This window comes from Oncorhynchus nerka, linkage group LG5, assembly GCF_034236695.1.
Source record: "Oncorhynchus nerka isolate Pitt River linkage group LG5, Oner_Uvic_2.0, whole genome shotgun sequence".
Taxonomy (NCBI): Eukaryota; Metazoa; Chordata; class Actinopteri; order Salmoniformes; family Salmonidae; genus Oncorhynchus; species Oncorhynchus nerka.
The window spans coordinates 23,877,152-23,898,403 of NC_088400.1; the positions used below are offsets into that span (position 1 = coordinate 23,877,152).

The 21,252-nt window shown below is 49.8% G+C and overlaps 1 protein-coding gene across 3 annotated transcripts in view; it reads right to left on the reverse strand.

Moving 5' to 3' along the window:
- LOC115129264 (storkhead-box protein 2-like) overlaps window positions 1–21,252 on the reverse strand; it is a 121,357-nt gene that overhangs the window by 3,454 nt on the left and 96,651 nt on the right. For all 3 annotated transcript variants that reach the window (XM_029659424.2, XM_029659425.2, XM_029659426.2), the window contains exons 2-3: window positions 17,001–17,153; window positions 2,210–4,571 (exon numbers count right to left, since the gene is read on the reverse strand). In XM_029659424.2, the coding sequence (XP_029515284.2) occupies window positions 2,210–4,571; window positions 17,001–17,153 (2,515 nt within the window). The remainder of the gene's footprint in view (window positions 1–2,209; window positions 4,572–17,000; window positions 17,154–21,252) is intronic.

Sequence of the window (21,252 nt, forward strand, 5' to 3'; positions counted from 1 at the left end):
CACATCACACTTCTTATCACCGTTCTTCACAGGAAAATAAAATGACAAGGTCGTTAGAGGCTGTGAAATAGGCAACCGAATCTACAAGGAAGGGCCACCACTCCAACTCCAAGCCATTTCAAATCTGCAGCGGTCACTGTTTCCAGTTCCACAATCACTTCCATAAAAGGTTGCCCATCTTGTTTGAATAAGCTGGCTGAGGAGGCAGGTCAGTCTGCTGAGGAGCATTATCTAGAGACAGCCAAACGTCTGCTGAGGAGCATTATCTAGAGACAGCCAAACGTCTGCTGAGGAGCATTATCTAGAGACAGTCAAATGTCTGCTGAGGAGCATTATCTAGAGACAGCCAAACGTCTGCCGAGGAGCATTATCTAGAGACAGCCAAACGTCTGCCGAGGAGCATTATCTAGAGACAGCCAAACGTCTGCTGAGGAGCATTATCTAGAGACAGCCAAACGTCTGCTGAGGAGCATTATCTAGAGACAGCCAAATGTCTGCTGAGGAGCATTATCTAGAGACAGCCAAACGTCTGCCGAGGAGCATTATCTAGAGACAGCCAAATGTCTGCTGAGGAGCATTATCTAGAGACAGCCAAATGTCTGCCGAGGAACATTATCTAGAGACAGCCAAACTTCTGCCGAGGAACATTATCTAGAGACAGCCAAACGTCTGCCGAGGAGCATTATCTAGAGACAGCCAAACGTCTGCTGAGGAGCATTATCTAGAGACAGCCAAACGTCTGCTGAGGAGCATTATCTAGAGACAGCCAAACGTCTGCTGAGGAGCATTATCTAGAGACAGCCAAACGTCTGCCGAGGAACATTATCTAGAGACAGCCAAACGTCTGCTGAGGAGCATTATCTAGAGACAGCCAAACGTCTGCTGAGGAGCATTATCTAGAGACAGCCAAACGTCTGCTGAATACAGAGACATTATTTTCCATTACTGGCCCCGGGGGAGAGCGGGAGGCCGTGGCTGGAAACATGGTAGGGGCTGAGGGGAGGGGAAACTCAGCCCGAAAACAAATGAGCCGATGGTCCCAGAGGTTCTGAACTGCAAACCTAAGCGTGATACAAACCAATCAAAGACGAGCGGCGCTAGCGCGGGCATCCATCTTGTTTAGAGGCTAGAGCATGTGGTCGGGGTTAGACACAGGAAGACACATGTGACCCTAATGAAGCGTCACACACTCCCACTATGCCAGAGGGGCCCGGGTGAAAAGGATTTAGCAAAAACAGGCAGTGTTGTAATGCACAAAAGCTTTTGGGGGCTGCTATCTATATAATTTAAGACCACAGTTCAATAGTCTTTAAAAACAGCCGGAATACAATTTTTCACACAATTTGAAAGTACATTAAAAAACGGTGAGGTCCGTTCTTTGCGGTAAAGTAGATTCAGGCCTGCACTAATGACTTAATCACATTTTGAACAAGTCTTTGTTTATAGTTATGGCTTTTAGGATTTAGAGGCTCAACTTTTCTGTTATGAGAAGAGAGAGCTGTGTGTCAGCTGAGACAGTTGTGACCCGACAGATGAACCATGACAGAGGGAGGCCTGAGCTGAGGGACTCCCTCTTTCTCCCTCTACCACTGATGAATATCAAAATCCTCCAAAACCTCCAGACTGTATGTTGCTTATGGGACCAAAAAAGGTCCTATTTTGTCGGCTGAAGGTAAAGCCATGAGAATAGTTGACGTAATGGACATATTTCAGTGACAGACACCATGTATCACGAGGGAAAAAAACTCCACAAAAACACAGATGTCTGCTTACGCTCAAGTGATTCACTAAGACACTCAGAAGAATACCACAGTCCAAATGAACGTGAATCATTGAGGGAAGCACAGACATCAGAAAGAAAGAAACAAACAAAGAAAACCAAATCCACTCAGAGCAAAAATGTTGTTTTGTAAACAGAAAAGCAAAAGTTCACATGGATGAGAGGCAATTATGGAATTGGGGAACATTGGAAACTCCTATTCTGTCTCTTTTACAGGGCTATAACCATGATAGGTTGTACTTCAGATTCACTAGAATCAACAGCACCATATGGAATAATATTACCAGTCCATTATGTTCTCATGTGAGAACAATAATCCCACCATTAGTCTATTCACAGAATAAGAAGCCATCCCCTCTCATGACCACCGACCACACAAACAGAGAGGCTGTGTGAGTGAGTGTGTTGTTGTCACCCGACGAGGCTTACCGTGGAGAGTTAAATCCACTGTCCACTGTAACACTACTGCTGTCCATGCTGTCCAGCCTGGCTGAGTGGGCTGACTGCTGGCTCTGGTTGTTGTGGTCACTCTCCTTGGGGTTGGGGAAGGTCAGGTTCCTCTCAAACCTGCGCTGGAGGTCCCTCTCCTTCTCCCGCTCCAGCAGCCACTGCATGGTACCCCCCCCTCCCCCACCGACCCCACCACAGCCCTCAGGGGACTTCAGCTCCTGCTCTGCCTGCTTGGCTGAGGCGGCGTCCTCCAGCTCGTCATCATCAGACACGTTGTAGTAGTCGAAGGAGGCTTCCCCGGCCGGGCACGAGCCAGCCTGCTCCATCCCTGAGGGGCCAGAGGAGGGGGGCCGGGGCACAGCTAGCAGGGGGCCCGGCTGCTCAAAGTGCTCCTGGCTGTCCAGCACCTCAGCCGACGACATGACCGGGGTCTTCCTCAGCGTGCTCGACCTGGAGTAGCTTCCGTCCCCGTAGCCACTGGGCAGCGTGTTGGGCGGAGGTTTGAATAGAGTGTCTTTGCTGAAGATGTCCTTCCTCCTGTCCATGCTACCAGAGTTGGTGTTGTGGTGCTGTACTGAACGGCCATTTGGCAAAGGCTCAGGCATCTGGCAGGGCATGGGCAAACTAACACCGTTCTGTCCCTTTGTAGTGTCCTCTTTGTATTCTGGGGGATGAGGGGTCTGTCTGTCGGATGAACAGCCTACCTTCACCTTAGGTAAGTTATCGTGATTGGGTTTTCCTAAGGGGCTAGGGGTAGTGAGGACCGCCTCAGTGGATGCATTGCACTGGAAATAGTCATCAGCCATGTGTTTAGGAGAATAAGCCTTCTGGCTGTCGTAGGCAGGTAAACGGTCTCTACTTTTGTTATTTTCAAGTGTTCTCCCTCCGTCGGGCCCACAGGGGTCAGAGGCTAACTTAGCAGCAGGGGGCGTGGCCCGCGAGTGGGTGTACTGGGAGGCCTGGGCTGAGGCCCTCAAGGTCCCATCATCGGTGTAGTAGCGGCTCCTGTCTCTGTCCCTCTCATCAGGGCTGCGCTCAAAGTAGTCCGGGGGCCCAATCTGCCCGGCCCCTAGGGGCCCTTTGGAGTTGTCCATGGAGCGGGACCGCTCTTTGGCCTTGTTGTCCGAGCGCTCGTTGCGCGACTTCCTCTCCTGCGTGTGGCTGTGGCTGCGGTGCACCTTGGAGTGGGACGGCCCGTGTGAGGGCTCTGGGAAGGGCATCTCCGTCCTCCTCTTGGCCAGCTCTCCCGACACGTCCCACTCCGGGGTGATGGGCAGGTGGGACTCCATGATGTTTGGGTTGCTGTGGGCCAGGTGTCGGGCACGGCTGCGCTCCATGGAGAAGGAGGTGTCCCGTGGCGAGCGCGCCAGGGAGGAGCTGTAAGCCCGGTAGTCCCTCTCAGCCCCCAGGTCCAGGTTGGATCCCTCAGAGGGGTCTCCCCGGGAGGCGCGGGTCTTACTGTGGGAGCGTGACGGCTTACCTTGGGGCTTGCGGTGTCCACGGCTCCTCCTGCTGCGTGCGCTGTGCTGGGCTGACGAGCTGGCTTTGCTCCTCTGAGCCCTCTCCTCCTCTAGCCTCTTCATCACGGCCGTGTGTCTCGCCACGTTTTCCACCGTCAGGTCCGGGTTGATCCGCCTGATGATCTCCATCTCCACGTCGCGCGGCACGGCCGTGGGCGTCTCCTCGTCCCGCAGAGGCCACTCCTCCGGGGGGAACTGGGCCGAGAAGGTGGTCAGCTGCTTGGTCTTGTCCTTCTTGAAGCTCAGCCGGAACAGCTTGAGGCCAAACTTCTTGGACTGCTTCTCCCCGCTGCTGCCCCCCTCACGGTGCTTGGTCAGGGTGTCCGACTTGAAGGGGAAGCTCAGGGTGCTCCGGGTCTTTTCCGTGGAGGTAGGCTGGGGCTGGGTCTGTGTGGGTGTGTGAGGGGAGTGAGGTGAGTGAGGGGAGTGGGGAGAGTAGGCCTCTCGGTGCTCCTTAGGGGACTTCCTGGTGAGGGTCGTGTGGTGGCTGGGGGGGTCGTCACGGTAACTATTATAGGAGTCTCCATGGTTCTTAGGATGGGCCCTGTCTCTGACACAGCCAGAAGTGGAAGGGGTGATGGTTCCAGAGAGGGGGGAGGTACACTGTTGTTGTTGTTGTTGTTGTTGTTGTTGTTGCTGGCGGTCAGGTATCCTCTCATCCAGGTGGTACCATTTGGAGCTGGTCCTGATGAGAGAGGGCGTGATGAAGTAGGTCTGGGGCGTGACAATGAAGTAGCCCTCTGGTGTGGGGTAGATCTTCCTCTCCCGGACCAGCATACTCAGCGTGTGATGGAGAATCTCTGCCGTCGGCGTGGGCACACCTAGACAACGACACGGATAGGAACATGTCAGAAATGTCAAACATAACATTCTGGATGTGTCCCAAATGGAACCGTATTCCCTGTGAAGTGCACTATATCAACTGGTGTATGCATCATTAGTGATATTATCATATACAGTGGGGCAAAAAAGTATTTAGTCAGACACCAATTGTGCAAGTTCTCCCACTTCAAAAGATGAGAGAGGCCTGTAATTTTCATCATAGGTACACTTCAACTATAACAGACAAAATGAGAAGAAAAATCCAGAAAATCACATTGTAGGATCTTTAATTAATTTATTTGCAAATTATGGTAGAAAATAAGTATTTGGTTAATAACAAAAGTTTATCTCAATACTTTGTTATGTACCCTATGTTGGCAATGACAGAGGTCAAACGTTTTCTGTAAGTCTTCACAAGGTTTTCACACACTGTTGCTGGTATTTTGGCACATTCCTCCATGCAGATCTCCTCTAGAGCTGTGATGTTTTGGGGCTGTTGCTGGGCAACACGGACTTTCAACTCCCTTCAAAGATTTTCAATGGGGTTGAGATCTGGAGACTGGCTAGGCCACTCCAGGACCTTGAAATGCTTCTTATGAAGACACTCCTTCGTTGCCCGGTTGGTGTGTTTGGGATCATTGTCATGCTGAAAGACCCAGCCACGTTTCATCTTCAATGCCCTTGCTGATGGAAGGAGGTTTTCACTCAAAATCTCACGATACATGGCCCCATTCATTCTTTCCTTTACACGGATCAGTCGTCCTGGTCCCTTTGCAGAAAAACAGCCCCAAAGCATGATGTTTCCACCCCCATGCTTCACAGTAGGTATGGTGTTCTTTGGATGCAACTCAGCATTCTTTGTCCTCCAAACACAACGAGTTGAGTTTTTACCAAAAAGTTATATTTTGGTTTCATCTGACCATATGACATTCTCCCAATCTTCTTCTGGATCATCCAAATGCTCTCTAGCAAACTTCAGACGGGCCTGGACATGTACTGGCTTAAGCAGGGGGACACGTCTGGCACTGCAGGATTTGAGTGTGTTACTGATGGTAGGCTTTGTTACTTTGGTCCCAGCTCTCAGCAGGTCATTCACTAGGTCCCCCCGTGTGGTTCTGGGATTTTTGCTCACCGTTCTTGTGATCATTTTGACCCCACGGGGTGAGATCTTGCGTGGAGCCCCAGATCGAGGGAGATTATCAGTGGTCTTGTATGTCTTCCATTTCCTAATAATTGCTCCCACAGTTGATTTCTTCAAACCATGCTGCTTACCTATTGCATATTCAGTCTTCCCAGCCTGGTGCAGGTCTACAATTTTGTTTCTGGTGTCCTTTGACAGCTCTTTGGTCTTGGCCATAGTGGAGTTTGGAGTGTGACTGTTTGAGGTTTTGGACAGGTGTCTTTTATACTGATAACAAGTGGAGGACAGAGGAGCCTCTTAAAGAAGAAGTTACAGGTCTGTGAGAGCCAGAAATCTTGCTTGTTTGTAGGTGACCAAATACTTATTTTCCACCATAATTTGCAAATAAATTCATAAAAAATCCTACAATGTGATTTTCTGGATTTTTTTCTCTCATTTCGTCTGTCATAGTTGAAGTGTACCTATGATGAACATTACAGGCCTCTCATCTTTTTAAGTGGGAGAACTTGCACAATTGGTGGCGGACTAAATACTTTTTTGCCCCACTGTATAACAGCATTGAATGTTTATTACTCCGCTACGGATGAGCTATGATTGTATAAACCAATCCATCGATCATGAAAACTGTCATTCCCTCAATACATCAACCATATGGCGGATGTGGATCTGTCTGATGGTAATCTGACTATACAGGTTGTTACAGCTTGTTACAGCATTTCGCTACACCCACAATAACATCTGCTAAACACGTGTATGTGACAAATCCAATTTGATTTGATTTGTAGCTTGTTACAGCTTGTTACGGGTTGTTATAGCTTGTTACGTGTTGTTATAACTTGTTATTGGTATACAAAACATGTCTTCACTGTCTGATCAGCCCTGTTGGGAACCAGTCAGCCGGTGACACGGGCTACGTTCCAAATGGCACCCTATTCCTTATATAGTGCACTACATTTGAATAAGGTGCCATTTGGGACACACATAGAGAGTGCAGCAGTAGCAACTCCCCATCCACATGTCATTCACATCACAGTATAGTATAGTATAGTACATTACAGTATAGTACAGTATGTTATAGTATAGTTTCGTATCGTACAATATAGAACAGAACAGTATAGTATAGTACAGTATAGTCCAGTATAGTATAGTACATTACAGTATAGTACATTATGTTATAGTATAGTTTTGTATCGTACAATATAGAACAGAACAGTATAGTACAGTATAGTATAGTACAGTATAGTCCAGTGCTGAGCTGCTTCACTTTACTGGAGGTAGTATTACTCACAGTTACATCATGGTGCCCTTTCAGCCTGGCCAGCGTGATGCAATCCCACCAGCCATTCAGCCAGCCATTCAGCCAGCCACTCAGCCAGCCACTCAGCCAGCCAGCCGCATATGCAGGCTGAGGCTGCAGCAAAACACAGGCAGGCGAGGCAGCGAGCGGTCATACCCACCTCAGACACACACGCAGCAGACCGCCCCACCACGACTACACTCTTCCCATACCAACAAAACCTGCTCCCATTCTGACACACACACACGTGCACACACACAGAATAGCTTCACTACAATACTTGGCATGTGATAGGGAAAGGCACCTACTGTGTCTAATTATTTATGAAATTATTTATTTGATTTCACCTTTATTTAACCAGATGGGCCAGTTGAGAACAAGTTCTCATTTACAACTGCGACCTGGCCAAGATAAAGCATAGCTGTGTGACACAAACAACAACACAAAGTTACACACGGAATAAACAAGCGTACAGTCAATAACACAATAGAAAAAAAGAAAGTCTATGAACAGTGTGTGCAAATGGCGTGAGGAGGTAGGCAATAAATAGGCCATAGTAGCGAAGTAATTACAATTTAGCAGATTAACACTGGAGTGATAGATGAGCAGATGATGATGATCAGATGATGGTGTGTAAGTAGTGATACTGGTGTGCAAAAGAGCAGAAAAGTTAATAAAAACAATATGGGGATGAGGTAGGTAGATTGGGTGGGCTATTTACAGATGGGTTATGTACAGCTGCAGCAATCGGTTAGCTGCTCAGATGGCTGATGTTTAAAGTTAGTGAGGGAAATATAAGTCTCCAGCTTCAGCGATTTTTGCAATTCGTTCCAGTCACTGGCAGCAGAGAACTGGAAGGAAAGACGGCCAAAGGAGATGTTGGCTTTGGGGATGATCAGTGAGATATACCTGCTGGAGCGAGTGCTACGGGTGGGTGTTGTTATCGTGACCAGTGAGCTAAGATAGCTTTACCTAGCATAGACTTATAGACGACCTGGAACCAGTGGGTCTGGCGACAAATATGTAGCAAGGGCCAGCCGACTAGAGCATACAGGTCGCAGTAGTGGGTGGTATAAGGGGAATTGGTAACAAAACGGATGGCACTGTGATAGACTGCATCCAGTTTGCGGAGTAGAGTATTGGAAGCTATTTTGTAGATAACATCGCCGAAGTCGAGGATCGGTAGGATAGTCAGTTTTACTAGGGTAGGTTTGGCGGCGTGAGTGAAGGAGGCTTTGTTCTAGATTTGGAGCTGATTCTAGATTTGATTTTGGATCGGAGATGTTTAATATGAGTCTGGAAGGAGAGTTTACAGTCTAACCAGACACCTAGGTATTTGTAGTTGTCCACATATTCTAAGTCAGAACCGTCCAGGGTAGTGATGCTAGTTGTGCGGACGTGTGCGGGCAACAAAAGGTTGAAAAGCATTTGGTTTTACTAGCGTTCAAGAGCAGTTGGAGGCCACAGAAGGAGTGTTGTATGGAATTAAAGCTTGTTTGGAGGTTAGTTAAGAAGGGCCAGATGTATACATAATGGTGTCGTCTGCGTAGATGTCTAGAGAGACTGGGCAAGCACCGTGTTATGCAGTGGTGCGCACGGTGTCCCCAGTGCGGGTGCATAGCCCGGTGCGGTATATTCCAGCTCCTCGTATCGGCCGGGCTAGAGTGGGCATCGAGCCAGGTAAGGTTGGGCAGGCTCGGTGCTCAAGAGCTCCAGTACGCCTGCACGGTCCGGTCTATCCAGTACCACCTCCACACCCCAGCCCTCCGGTAGCAGCTCCCCGCACCAGGCTTCCTGTGCGTGTCCTCGGTCTAGTACCACCAGTACCAGCACCACGCATCAGGCCTACAGTGCGCCTCGCCTCTCCAGCGCTGTCGGAGCCTTTCTCCTCTCCTGCGCTGCTGGAGTCTCCTGCCTGTTCAGCGCAGCCAGAGCTGTCAGTCTACATGGAGCAGCCAGAGCTTCCAGTCTGCATGGAGCAGCCAGAGCTGTCAGTCTACATGGAGCAGCCAGAGCTGCCAGTCTGCATGGATCAGCCAGAGCTGTCAGTCTGCATGAAGCAGCCAGAGATGCCAGTCTGCATGAAGCAGCCAGAGATGTCAGTCTGCATGAAGCAGCCAGATATGTCAGTCTGCATGGAGCAGCGGGAGCTGTCAGTCTGCAAGGAGCAGCCAGAGCTGTCAGTCTGCATGAAGCAGCCAGAGCTGTCAGTCTGCAAGGAGCTGCCAGTCTGCAAGGAGCTGCCAGTCTGCAAGGAGCTGCCAGTCTGCAAGGAACTGCCAGTCTGCAAGGAGCTGTCAGTCTGCAAGGAGCTGTCAGTCTGTAAGGAGCTGTCAGTCTGCAAGGAGCTGCCAGTCTGCACGGAGCCGCCAGAGCTGCCAGTCTGTAAGAAGCCGCCAGAGCTGTCAGCCTACATGGAGCAGCCAGAGCCGCCAGTAAGCGTGGAGCAGCCAGAGCCTCCAGTCAGCATGGAGCAGCCAGATTTTTCAGTCTGCCAGGATCCGCCAGTCAGCCACTCTTCCAGATCTGCCAGTCAACCAGACTCTTCCAGATCCGCAAGTCAACCAGACTCTTCCAGATCTGCCAGTCTGCCAGGCTCTTCCAGATCCGCCAGTCAGCCAGACTCTTCCAGATCTGCCAGTCAACCAGACTCTTCCAGATCTGCCAGTCAACCAGACTCTTCCAGATCCGCCAGTCAACCAGACTCTTCCAGATCCGCCAGTCAGCCAGACTCTTCCAGATCCGCCAGTCAGCCAGACTCTTCCAGATCTGCCAGTCAAACAGACTCTTCCAGATCCGCCAGTCAACCAGACTCTTCCAGATCTGCTAGTCAACCAGACTCTTCCAGATCTGCCAGTCAACCAGACTCTTCCAGATCCGCCAGTCAACCAGACTCTTCCAGATCCGCCAGTCAGCCGGGATCTGCCAGAACTGCCAGTCGGCCAGGATCCGCCAGTCAGCCAGGATCCGCCAGTCAGCCAGGATCTGCCAGATCCGCCAGTCAGCCAGGATCCGCCAGTCAGCCAGGATCTGCCAGTCAGCCGGGATCTGCCAGTCAGCCGGGATCTGCCAGTCAGCCGGGATCTGCCAGTCAGCCAGGATCTGCCGAAACCACCAGCCAGCCAGGATCTGGTAGATCCATCAACCTGCCTGAGCTTCCTCTCACTCCTGAGCCTCCTCTCACTCCTGAGCTTCCTCTCACTCCCGAGCTTCCTCTCACTCCCGAGCTTCCTCTTAGTCCCGAGCTGCCCCTCAGTCCCGAGCTGCCCCTCAGTCCCGAGCTGCCCCTCAGTCCCGAGCTGCCCCTCAGTCCCGATCTGCTCCTCAGTCCAGTGGGGTTCTGGGTGAGGACTACTAGGCCATGGTTGGCGGCGAGGGTGGACTATCCAAGGACGCGAGGAGAGGGGACTAAGACATTGAGTGAGTGGGGTCCACGTCCCGCGCCGGAGCCGCCACCATGGACAGACGCCCACCCGGACCCTCCCTAGTGTTTTGAGGTGCGTTCGGGAGTCCGCACCTTAGGGGGTGGGTTCTGTCACACCCTGGTCGAAGTATTTTGTGTTTATCTTCATTTATTTGGTCAGGCCAGGGTGTGGCATGGGTTTTTGTATGTGGTGTGTATGTATTGGGATTGTAGCTTAGTGGGGTGTTCTAGTTAGGTCTATGGCTGTCTGAAGTGGTTCTCAATCAGAGGCAGGTGTTTATCGTTGTCTCTGATTGGGAACCATATATTTAGGCAGCCATATTCTTTGAGTGTTTCATGGGTGATTGTCCTTAGTGTCTTGATGTCCTTGTTCTGTGTGTATGTGCACCAGTATTAGGCTGTTTTGGTTTTCGCTACGCTCGTGTTACTTCAGTTTAATAAACATGGATCGCAATCTACACGCTGCATTTTGGTCCGACTCTCCTTCACCACAAGAGAACCGTTACAGTAGAGGTGGATCAGGGAATCACCGCAGCAAGAGCGACATCATTGATATATACAGAGAAAAGAGTCGGCCCGAGAATTGAACCCTGTGGCACCCCCATAGAGACTGCCAGAGGTCCGAACAACAGGCCCTCCGATTTGACACACTGAACTCTGTCTGCGAAGTAGTTGGTGAACCAGGCGCGGCAGTCATTTGAGAAACCAAGGCTATTGAGTCTGCCGATAAGAATACGGTGATTGACAGAGTCGAAAGCCTTGGCCAGGTCGATGAAGACAGCTGCACAGTACTAATACAAGTACAATACAGGTCTACTGTCATGGAACCATAGAAAGGGATTATTTAAACAGTCATACATCCCTAAAACGAACGGACTAAATATGCTCCCTGCTGAATTAAAGCAATGTTAAGAGTCTAAAATAGGATAATACATTCCTGGATTCAGTTTAGGAACTGAGTAATGGGACTAAAGGAAAACAGTGTAAATTGAGGGAACAACCTATTGTGGTGTGTAAGTTGAGGGGACAGGTTATGGTGGTGTGTAAATTGAGGGGACAGGTGATGGTGGTGTGTAAGTTGAGGGGACCGGTTATTGTGGTGTGTAAATTGAGGGGACAGGTTATGGTAATGTGTAAGTTGAGGGGGCAGGTTATTGTGATGTGTAAGTTGAGGGGGCAGGTTATTGTGGTGTGTAAGTTGAGGGGGCAGGTTATTGTAATGTGTAAGTTGAGGGGGCAGGTTATTGTGGTGTGTAAGTTGAGGGGACAGGTTATTGTGGTGTGTCAGTTGAGGGGACAGGTTATTGTGGTGTGTAAGTTGAGGGGACCGGTTATGGTGGTGTGTAAGTTGAGGGGACCGGTTATGGTGGTGTGTAAGTTGAGGAGACAAGTTATGGTGATGTGTAAGTTGAGGGGACATGTTATGGTGGTGTGTAAGTTGAGGGGACCGGTTATGATGGTGTGTCAGTTGAGGGGACAGGTTATTGTAATGTGTAAGTTGAGGGGACAGGTTATTGTGGTGTGTAAGTTGAGGGGACCGGTTATGATGGTGTGTCAGTTGAGGGGACAGGTTATGGTGGTGTGTAAGTTGAGGGGACCGGTTATGGTGGTGTGTAAGTTGAGGGGACCGGTTATGGTGGTGTTTAAGTTGAGGGGACAGGTTATTGTGATGTGTAAGTTGAGGGGACAGGTTTTAGTGGTGTGTAAGTTGAGGGGACAGGTTAGGGTGGTGTGTAAGTTGAGGGGACAGGTTAGGGTGGTGTGTAAGTTGAGGGGACAGGTTAGGGTGGTGTGTAAGTTGAGGGGACAGGTTATTGTGGTGTGTAAGTTGAGGGGACAGGTAATGGTGGTCTGTAAGTTGAGGGGACCGGTTATGGTGGTGTGTAAGTTGAGGGGACATGTTATGGTGGTGTGTAACTTGAGGGGACATGTTATTGTGGTGTGTCAGTTGAGGGGACATCTTATTGTGGTGTGTCAGTTGAGGGGACATGTTATTGTGGTGTGTCAGTTGAGGGGACATGTTATTGTGGTGTGTCAGTTGAGGGGACAGGTTTTGCGGTGTGTAAGTTGAGGGGACAGGTTATTGTGATGTGTAAGTTGAGGGGACAGGTTTTAGTGGTGTGTAAGTTGAGGGGACAGGTTTTGTGTGTGTAAGTTCAGTTGTCAGGAGGGGACATGTTATTGTGGTGTGTCAGTTGAGGGGACATGTTATTGTGGTGTGTCAGTTGAGGGGACATGTTATTGTGGTGTGTAAGTTGAGGGGACCGGTTATGGTGGTGTGTAAGTTGAGGGGACAGGTTATTGTGATGTGTAAGTTGAGGGGACAGGTTTTAGTGGTGTGTAAGTTGAGGGGACAGGTTATGGTGGTGTGTAACTTGAGGGGACATGTTATTGTGGTGTGTCAGTTGAGGGGACATGTTATTGTGGTGTGTCAGTTGAGGGGACATGTTATTGTGGTGTGTCAGTTGAGGGGACATGTTATTGTGGTGTGTCAGTTGAGGGGACATGTTATTGTGGTGTGTCAGTTGAGGGGACATGTTATTGTGGTGTGTCAGTTGAGGGGACATGTTATTGTGGTGTGTAAGTTGAGGGGACATGTTATTGTGGTGTGTCAGTTGAGGGGACATGTTATTGTGGTGTGTCAGTTGAGGGGACATGTTATGGTGGTGTGTAAGTTGAGGGGACATGTTATTGTGGTGTGTCAGTTGAGGGGACATGTTATTGTGGTGTGTCAGTTGAGGGGACATGTTATTGTGGTGTGTAAGTTGAGGGGACATGTTATTGTGGTGTGTCAGTTGAGGGGACATGTTATTGTGGTGTGTAAGTTGAGGGGACATGTTATTGTGGTGTGTCAGTTGAGGGGACAGGTTATGGTGGTGTGTAAGTTGAGGGGACATGTTATTGTGGTGTGTAAGTTGAGGGGACATGTTATTGTGGTGTGTCAGTTGAGGGGACATGTTATTGTGGTGTGTCAGTTGAGGGGACATGTTATTGTGGTGTGTCAGTTGAGGGGACAGGTTATTGTATATTGTAGTGTGTAAATTGATAAACTGGCAAGCAGGCAGACAGACCGTTACCCGCCTACACATATGTCTGTATGACAGATCAGCCTTAGGGGTTGAGGTTGCCTGCCATTACATCATACGGGTTTAGTTGCAGACCAAAGTGACGCAACTTCCTCTTATTCCTCTGAAGATAGGAGGGAAGCCCTGCTCTTGTGACTCAAGTGTCTGAATGAAGGGGTAGTAACGGAGGAATAAGGGTGCATCTCAAAAGGCAACTCTTTTCCCTATTTCAAAATAGTACACTGTGAAGTGAACAAGGTGCTGTTTAGGACACCACCCATATCTGCTTGACATTGACAAAACATGACATTTGCCATTATGAAGCGGTACTTAAACTCCCCTACATAAACCTTTGTACCTCTGTGTCTAGGATGCCAGCACACAGTCACGCACACACCTGAGCTGAGGGTCCAAACTGAATCATAAAGAGGGTAGGAGGGATGGGCCATAAAGCGGGTTGGAGGGATGGGCCATAAAGAGGGTTGGAGGGATGGGCCATGAAGCAGGTTGGAGGGATAGGCCATAAAGAGGGTTGGAGGGATAGGCCATAAAGCGGGTTGGAGGGATAGGCCATAAAGCGGGTTGGAGGGATGGGCCATAAAGCGGGTTGGGGGGAGGGGCCATAAAGCAGGTTGGGGGGAGGGGCCATAAAGCGGGTTGGGGGAGGGGCCATAATAGCTAAATAAAATAAAAACCGTGCAAGAGAGAAAAGACAGAGAGAGAGACAGACAGAGGGAGGACTGAGACTGAGTTAACAGCTAACTAGATTAGCTCCTCCTCATTTTAATCCTTCCAGCACTGGCTTTGACCTTCCAGCGGGGGGGAGAGAAGAGAGAAAGAGAGAGAGAGAGAGCATGAGGGAGAGAGAGCATGAGGGAGAGAGAGAGAGAGAGAGAGAGAGAGAGAGAGAGAGAGAGAGCATGAGGGAGAGAGAGCATGAGGGAGAGAGAGCATGAGGGAGAGAGAGAGAGAGAGAGAGAGAGAGAGAGCATGAGGGAGAGAGAGAGAGAGAGACTGTGTCGGGGGGGGCGCAGGGTGCTGGAACACAAGGTACTTACTCAGCACAGAGGTGGGGACTAGGGAAGGGAGGGGAGAGGGGCATGATTGGATGGTCAAGGAGGAGGCAGATGGGCTAGAGGCTTATTCAGCACGGGATCCAATATTCTGAACGTTGCAGAATGTAATATATAGAATAAATAAACACAATATGCCATCACGCCATTGGTGGAAGATCTGCTGAATGGGCAGCCCCACTAAAAATGTCTGCATGACCTTTGTTGTTCCAGTGTCAAGCTGGCGTGGATCATGTTTAGGTCCATCAGTGTATACAAAACAGCATACCAAGAGACTAGGGGAGCCTCCCGCTTAAAGCTTCAGTCCTACACATCCACTGTTTGCACTTCATATCTGCCCAGAAATGCAGTCATGTGCAACAATTAAGTGCAGGCAATTCAATTACCTCAGCGTGCATCACATGCTTTAGTTTCCAGTGATACATAGAGAGGTGGGCCCGGTTGAACCAGGCCCGGCATTAAACAGTCACAGTTCTGTCCCAAGTAGGCTCGTCCCCATCTGTAACAACCTTCCCCAATGACCTTTCCATAATATCTTCTGGAGCAGACTGAGGGTACGTCGCAAATTGAACCCTATTTCCTATTTAGTACACACTATTTGTATTTTTACTCCCAACATCATGATATCCAATTGGTAGTTACAGTCTTGTCCCATCGCTGCAACTCCCGTACGAACTCGGGAGAGGCGAAAGTCGAGAGACAAGAGTCCTCCGAAACACGACCCTGCCAAGCCGCACTGCTTCTTGACACACTGCTCACTTAACCCGGAAGCCAGCTGCACCAATGTGTCGGAGGAAACACCGTACAACTGGCGACCACTGTCAGCTTGCATGCGCCCGGCCCCCCACAAGGAGTCGCTAGAGTGCGATGGGACAAGGACATCCCAGCCGGCCAAACTCGGACGACGCTGGGCCAATTGTGCGCCACCCTATGGGTCTCCCGGTCGCGACACAGCCCGGGATCGAACCCAGATCTGTAGTGAAGCATCTAGCACTGCGGTGCAGAGCCTTAGACCTCTGCACCACTCGGGAGGCCCCCAGCACACACTACTATGAACCCCGTGGGCCCTATGAACACTGTGGGCCCTATGAACCCCATGGGCCCTATGAACCCTGTGGGCCCTATGAACCATGTGGGCCCTATGAACCCTGTGGGCCCTATGAACCCCGTGGGCCCTATGAACCGTGTGGGCCCTATGAACCCTGTGGGCCCTATGAACCATGTGGGCCCTATGAACCATGTGGGCCCTATGAACCCTGTGGGCCCTATGAACCCGGTGGGCTCTATGAACCCTGTGGACCCTATGAACCCTGTGGGTTCTATGAACCCTGTGAACCCTATGGGCCCTATGAACCCTATAGGTCCTATGAACCCAATGGGCCCTATGAACCCTGTGGGCTCTATGAACCTCATTGGCCCCATGAACCATATGAGCCCCATGAACCATGGTGTAAAGTAGTGCACTATATACTGTAGGGAATAGGGTGCCATTTGGGACACAGATTGAGGAGTGAATACCCTTGCTTGCATGGAGCGCATTCATTTGACCCCCAGCACTTGTGTCTGTGTAATAGACATACATGCTAATTAAGGGAAAAAGCAGATCAATATTTGTTATAGAACTGTACATGCTACTACAGCGTGATTTAGCCTAGTTTGAATGAGAACAGAAAACATCTTTTCAAGTATTTTTGAGCTGAAATAACCAGATAGGCCTTATACCGGACTGTATTCCATTTTATTTAGGTGCCAATAGTTATCATCTATTTAACTGCTTTACTAGCTATTTCATGAGAAATGGCAGTATTATCGCAAGTGTAATGGAAAACTATAGGCTAACCCGTTATAAAAATGACACTTCACAATACAACACTGATTGTTGTGAACTTCATCTCACTAAGCTCTTCTCCGAGCTAGTTTTCCATGATTATAATAATCGTTAGCATTTTACAATGGTGAGGTAAAAACAGGCCAAACTCCTGATTAAGTTTCCACGTGTACTGTCAGCTGTAGAACTATGTATCCCTCGTTACACAGCCTCTCAACTTCTCATCAGCCCCTACACCCATGATTTAATATCCACGGTTGTGTGAGATTTGTTTTAATTTGTATATGCTGGCAATATAACTCCTCTCAGGTTACATAAAGATGTCTCTGGCTGAGGAAGAGCTGCTCCATTTAGTCGGCTCCATCTGGTGACAGTAAAATGTGAGGAAATGAATTCAGACAGCGCACTAAATGACCCAGAGTTTTTCCAGTGGTCAGGAAACGCTCCTGGCTTTAATGACACACAAGGCTGCAGGGGTTAGGTTTACGGCGGTGCAGCATTGCCTTTATGTGTGCTACCTGGGGTGGTTGAGAACTTAGCAGAATAAACATTTCTGGTGTTCGCTGTAACATATAGACACTGACGTTGTATTGTTTTTACCTGGGAAACATGTTGCCAGGTGTTCTGTCAGGGCTTCCTGGGTGACAGGCTTGCGGGCTGAGTTCATGGCCGAAATGGCCAGGCACAGCACCTCCCCCAGAGGGATGAACTGTGACTGGCTGATGGGAGACATACTGATGGGAGACACATCACCTGAGAAAGGAGGGAAGGAAGCACAGAGGTCACACAATCAATCAATCCCATTTTTATATCAGCAGTTGTCAAAGTGCTTTCCAGTTACCCAGCCTTGACCCCAGAGAGCAAGCAGAGGTAGAAGCTCAGTGACTAGGATTCCCTAGAAGGATGGAACATAGAGAGGAACCAGGCTCAGAGGGTGGTCAAACTACAGTACCAGATCAAAGGTCAAACACACAGTTCCATGTAAATATCACAAAACATTGAGTTCACTGAAAATGTCGATGGAACAGCTCCAATAGAAAAAGAAAAGAAAAATAGTCAAGTTTCAAATGTGCCCTGGTCAAAGCTATTACGCTATATAGGGATTATAAGGCCGGGAATTACCAGGGACCTCACCGTGACATTCAATATTGACATTTATTGCTTACTTTTTTACCATTGGACTATGTCGCTGCAGAGGGGCAAAAGAGACCCATGACAAAATGAGAAACCAAAATAAAAAATAAAGAAATACAAGTCCTGAAAACATGTCGGCTCCCCATTTAGAGAGAAGACGGAGAACAAGCCATAAAATTAGAAATAACGGTTTTGGCGCAGGTACAGCTGACTAGCACTACCTAACATTACGTTTTTTAAAGAACCGATACTTAAAGTCAGTATTAATATAAAATCATAAAAAGTAATATTGTGTATCAATCCACCCCCATCACTAATGGGGAATATTGGGGGAGGCTGCTGGTTTTGTCTAGTTTTGGGGTGAGGTTGGGTGAGGGGGAGGCTGCTGGCTTTGTCTGGTTCTGGGGTGAGGGCGGCGAGGGGGAGGCTGTGGGTTTTGTCTAGTTTTGGGGTGAGGTTGGGTGAGGGTGAGGCTGCTGGCTTTGTCTGGTTCTGGGGTGAGGGCGGCGAGGGGGAGGCTGCGAGCTTTGTCTAATTCTGGGGTGAGGTTGGACGAGGGGGGGCTGCTGGCTTTGTCTAGTTCTGGGGTGAGGTAGGGTGAGGCTGCTGGCTTTGTCTAGTTCTGGGGTGAGGTTGGGTGAGGCTGCTGGCTTTGTCTGGTTCTGGGGTGAGGTTGGGTGAGGCTGCTGGCTTTGTCTGGTTCTGGGGTGAGGTTGGGTGAGGCTGCTGGCTTTGTCTGGTTCTGGGGTGAGGTTGGGTGAGGCTGCTGGCTTTGTCTGGTTCTGGGGTGAGGTTGGGTGAGGCTGCTGGCTTTGTCTGGTTCTGGGGTGAGGTTGGGTGAGGCTGCTGGCTTTGTCTAGTTCTGTGGTGAGGTTGGGTGAGGCTGCTGGCTTTGTCTGGTTCTGGGGTGAGGTTGGGTGAGGCTGCTGGCTTTGTCTGGTTCTGGGGTGAGGTTGGGTGATGCTGCTGGCTTTGTCTGGTTCTGGGGTGAGGGGGAGGCTGGTTCAGAAAGGTCAGGAGGGTAATAAGTGAGCAGTAGTAGGTCCTGGCTCCCTCCCATCACTGCTTTCCTTGACACTGCCTGTGGGGGCCCGCAGAGAGAAGGGAAGGCCCTGCCTGTGGGGGGCCAGCAGAGAGAAGGGAAGGCCCTGCCTGTGGGGGACCAGCAGAGAGAAGGGAAGGCCCTGCCTGTGGGGAGCCAGCAGAGTTGTGTTGGGCCAGCAGAGAGAAGGGAAGGCCAGCAGAGTTGTGTTGGGCCAGCAGAGTTGTGTTGGGCCAGCAGAGAGAAGGGAAGGCCAGCAGAGTTGTGTTGGGCCAGCAGAGAGAAGGGAAGGCCCTGCCTGTGGGGAGCCAGCAGAGAGAAGGGAAGGCCAGCAGAGTTGTGTTGGGCCAGCACAGAGAAGGGAAGGCCATGCCTGTGGGGGGCCAGCAGAGAGAAGCGAAGGCCCTGCCTGTGGGGAGCCAGCAGAGAGAAGGGAAGGCCAGCAGAGTTGTGTTGGGCCAGCACAGAGAAGGGAAGGCCCTGCCTGTGGGGAGCCAGCAGAGAGAAGGGAAGGCCAGCAGAGTTGTGTTGGGCCAGCACAGAGAAGGGAAGGCCCTGCCTGTGGGGGGCCAGCAGAGAGAAGGGAAGGCCCTGCCTGTGGGGAGCCAGCAGAGAGAAGGGAAGGCCCTGCTGGACAATACTAAGAAGGCAAAGTAAGGACAAAAATTTGAGTGGAAATCCACTAGTATCCAGGCAGCGTCCGAAATGACACCCTAATTCCCTATATAGTAACCCCTATATAGTAACCTATATAGGGAATAGGGTGACATTTGGAACAAATCCCCAGTCTAAGAAGAGGGAGCTAGGCTAGACAATTAACCTGAACAGTGTGTGACGATGCTAAACACAGTGAGTCCAAGACGCTGGCTTGATCTGTACCAAATCAAATGTTGTTTGTCAAATGCACCGAATACAACAAGTGTAGACCTTACAATGAAATGCTTCCCTACAGGCCCTAACCAACAATGCAGTTAAGAAAAATAACTTACGAATATATTTACTAAATAAAAGGTAAAAAATATACATTTTTTAAATAAAAGTAATGAGGCTATATACAGAGGTAATTGAGGTAATATGCATATGTAGGTAGAGGTAAAATGACTATGCATAGATAATAAACAGAGAGTAACAGCAGCGTAAAAATCGGGTGGTCAATGCAAAAGGTCTGGGTAGCCATTTGATTAGATGTTCAGATTAGAGTCTTATGGCTTGGGGGTAGAAGCTGTTAAGAAGTCTAGGCCTTTTGGACCTAGACTTGGTGCTCCGGTACCGCTTGCCGTGCAGTACCAGAGAGAACAGTCTATGACTAGGGTTGCTGGGGTCTTTGGCAATATTTAGGGCCTTCCTCTGACACCGCCTGGCACAGAGGTCCCTCTGTAGCGCCTTGCGGTCGGAGGCCGAGCTGTTGCCATACCAGGCGATGAAGCAACGAGTCAGGATGCTCTCGAAAGTGCAGCTGTAGACCTGTTTGAGGATCTAAGGACCCATGCCAAATCGTTTCAGTTTCCTGAGGGGGAATAGGCATTGTCGTGCCCTCTTCACGACTGTCTTGGTGTGCTTGGACCATGATAGTTTGTTGGTTATGTCACCAAGGAACATGAAGCTCTCAACCTACTCCACTACAGCCCCATTGATGAGAATGGAGGCGTGCTCGGCCCTCCTTTCCTGTAGTCCATGATCGTCTCCTTTGTCTTGATCACTGCCAGGTCCCTGACCTCCTCCCTATAAGCTGTCTCATTGTTGTCGGTGATCAGGCCTACCAGTGTCATCGACAAACTTAACGATGGTGTTGGAGTCGTGCTTGGTCATGCAGTCATGGGTGAACAGGGAGTACAGGAGGGGACTGAGCACGCACCCCTGAGGGTCCCCCATGTTAAGGGTCAGCGTGGCAGAAGTGTTGCAGAGGGAAGTGTTTAGTCCCAGGGTCCTTAGCTTAGTGATGAGCTTTGACAGCACTATGGTGTTGAACGCTGAGCTGTAGTCAATGAATAGCATTCTCACATTGGTGTTCCTTTTGTCCAGGTGGTAAAGGGCAGTGTGGATTGCATCATCTGTGGATCTGTTGGGGCGTTATGCAAATTGGAGTGGGTCTAGGGTTTCTGGGATTATGGTGTTGATGTGAGCCATTACCAGCCTTTCAAAGCACTTCATGGCTACAGACGTGAGTGCTACGGATCGGTAGTCATTTAGGCAGGTTACCTTGGTGTTCTTGGGCACAGGGACTATGATGGTCTGCTTGAAACATTTAGGTATTACAGACTCAGTCAGGGACAGGTTGAAAATGTCAGTGAAGACACTTGCCAGCGCTTGCTCGGAATACACATCCTGGTAATCCATCTGGCCCTGCGGCCTTGTGAATGTTGACCTGTTTAAAGGTCTTACTCACATTGGCTACGGAGAGCGTGATCACACAGTCGTCCGGAACAGTTGGTGCTCTCATGCATGCTTCTGTGTTGCTTGCCTCGAAGCGCACATAGAAGTCATTTAGCTCGTCTGGTAGGCTCGTGTCACTGGGCAGCTCGAAGCTGTGCTTCTCTTTGTAGTCCGTATTAGCCCTGCCACATCTGAAGAATGTCAGAGCCGGTGTAGTATGATTCAATCTTAATCCTGTATCGACGCTTCGCCTGTTTGATGGTTCGTCGGAGGGCATAGCGGGATTTCTTATAAGCATCCGGG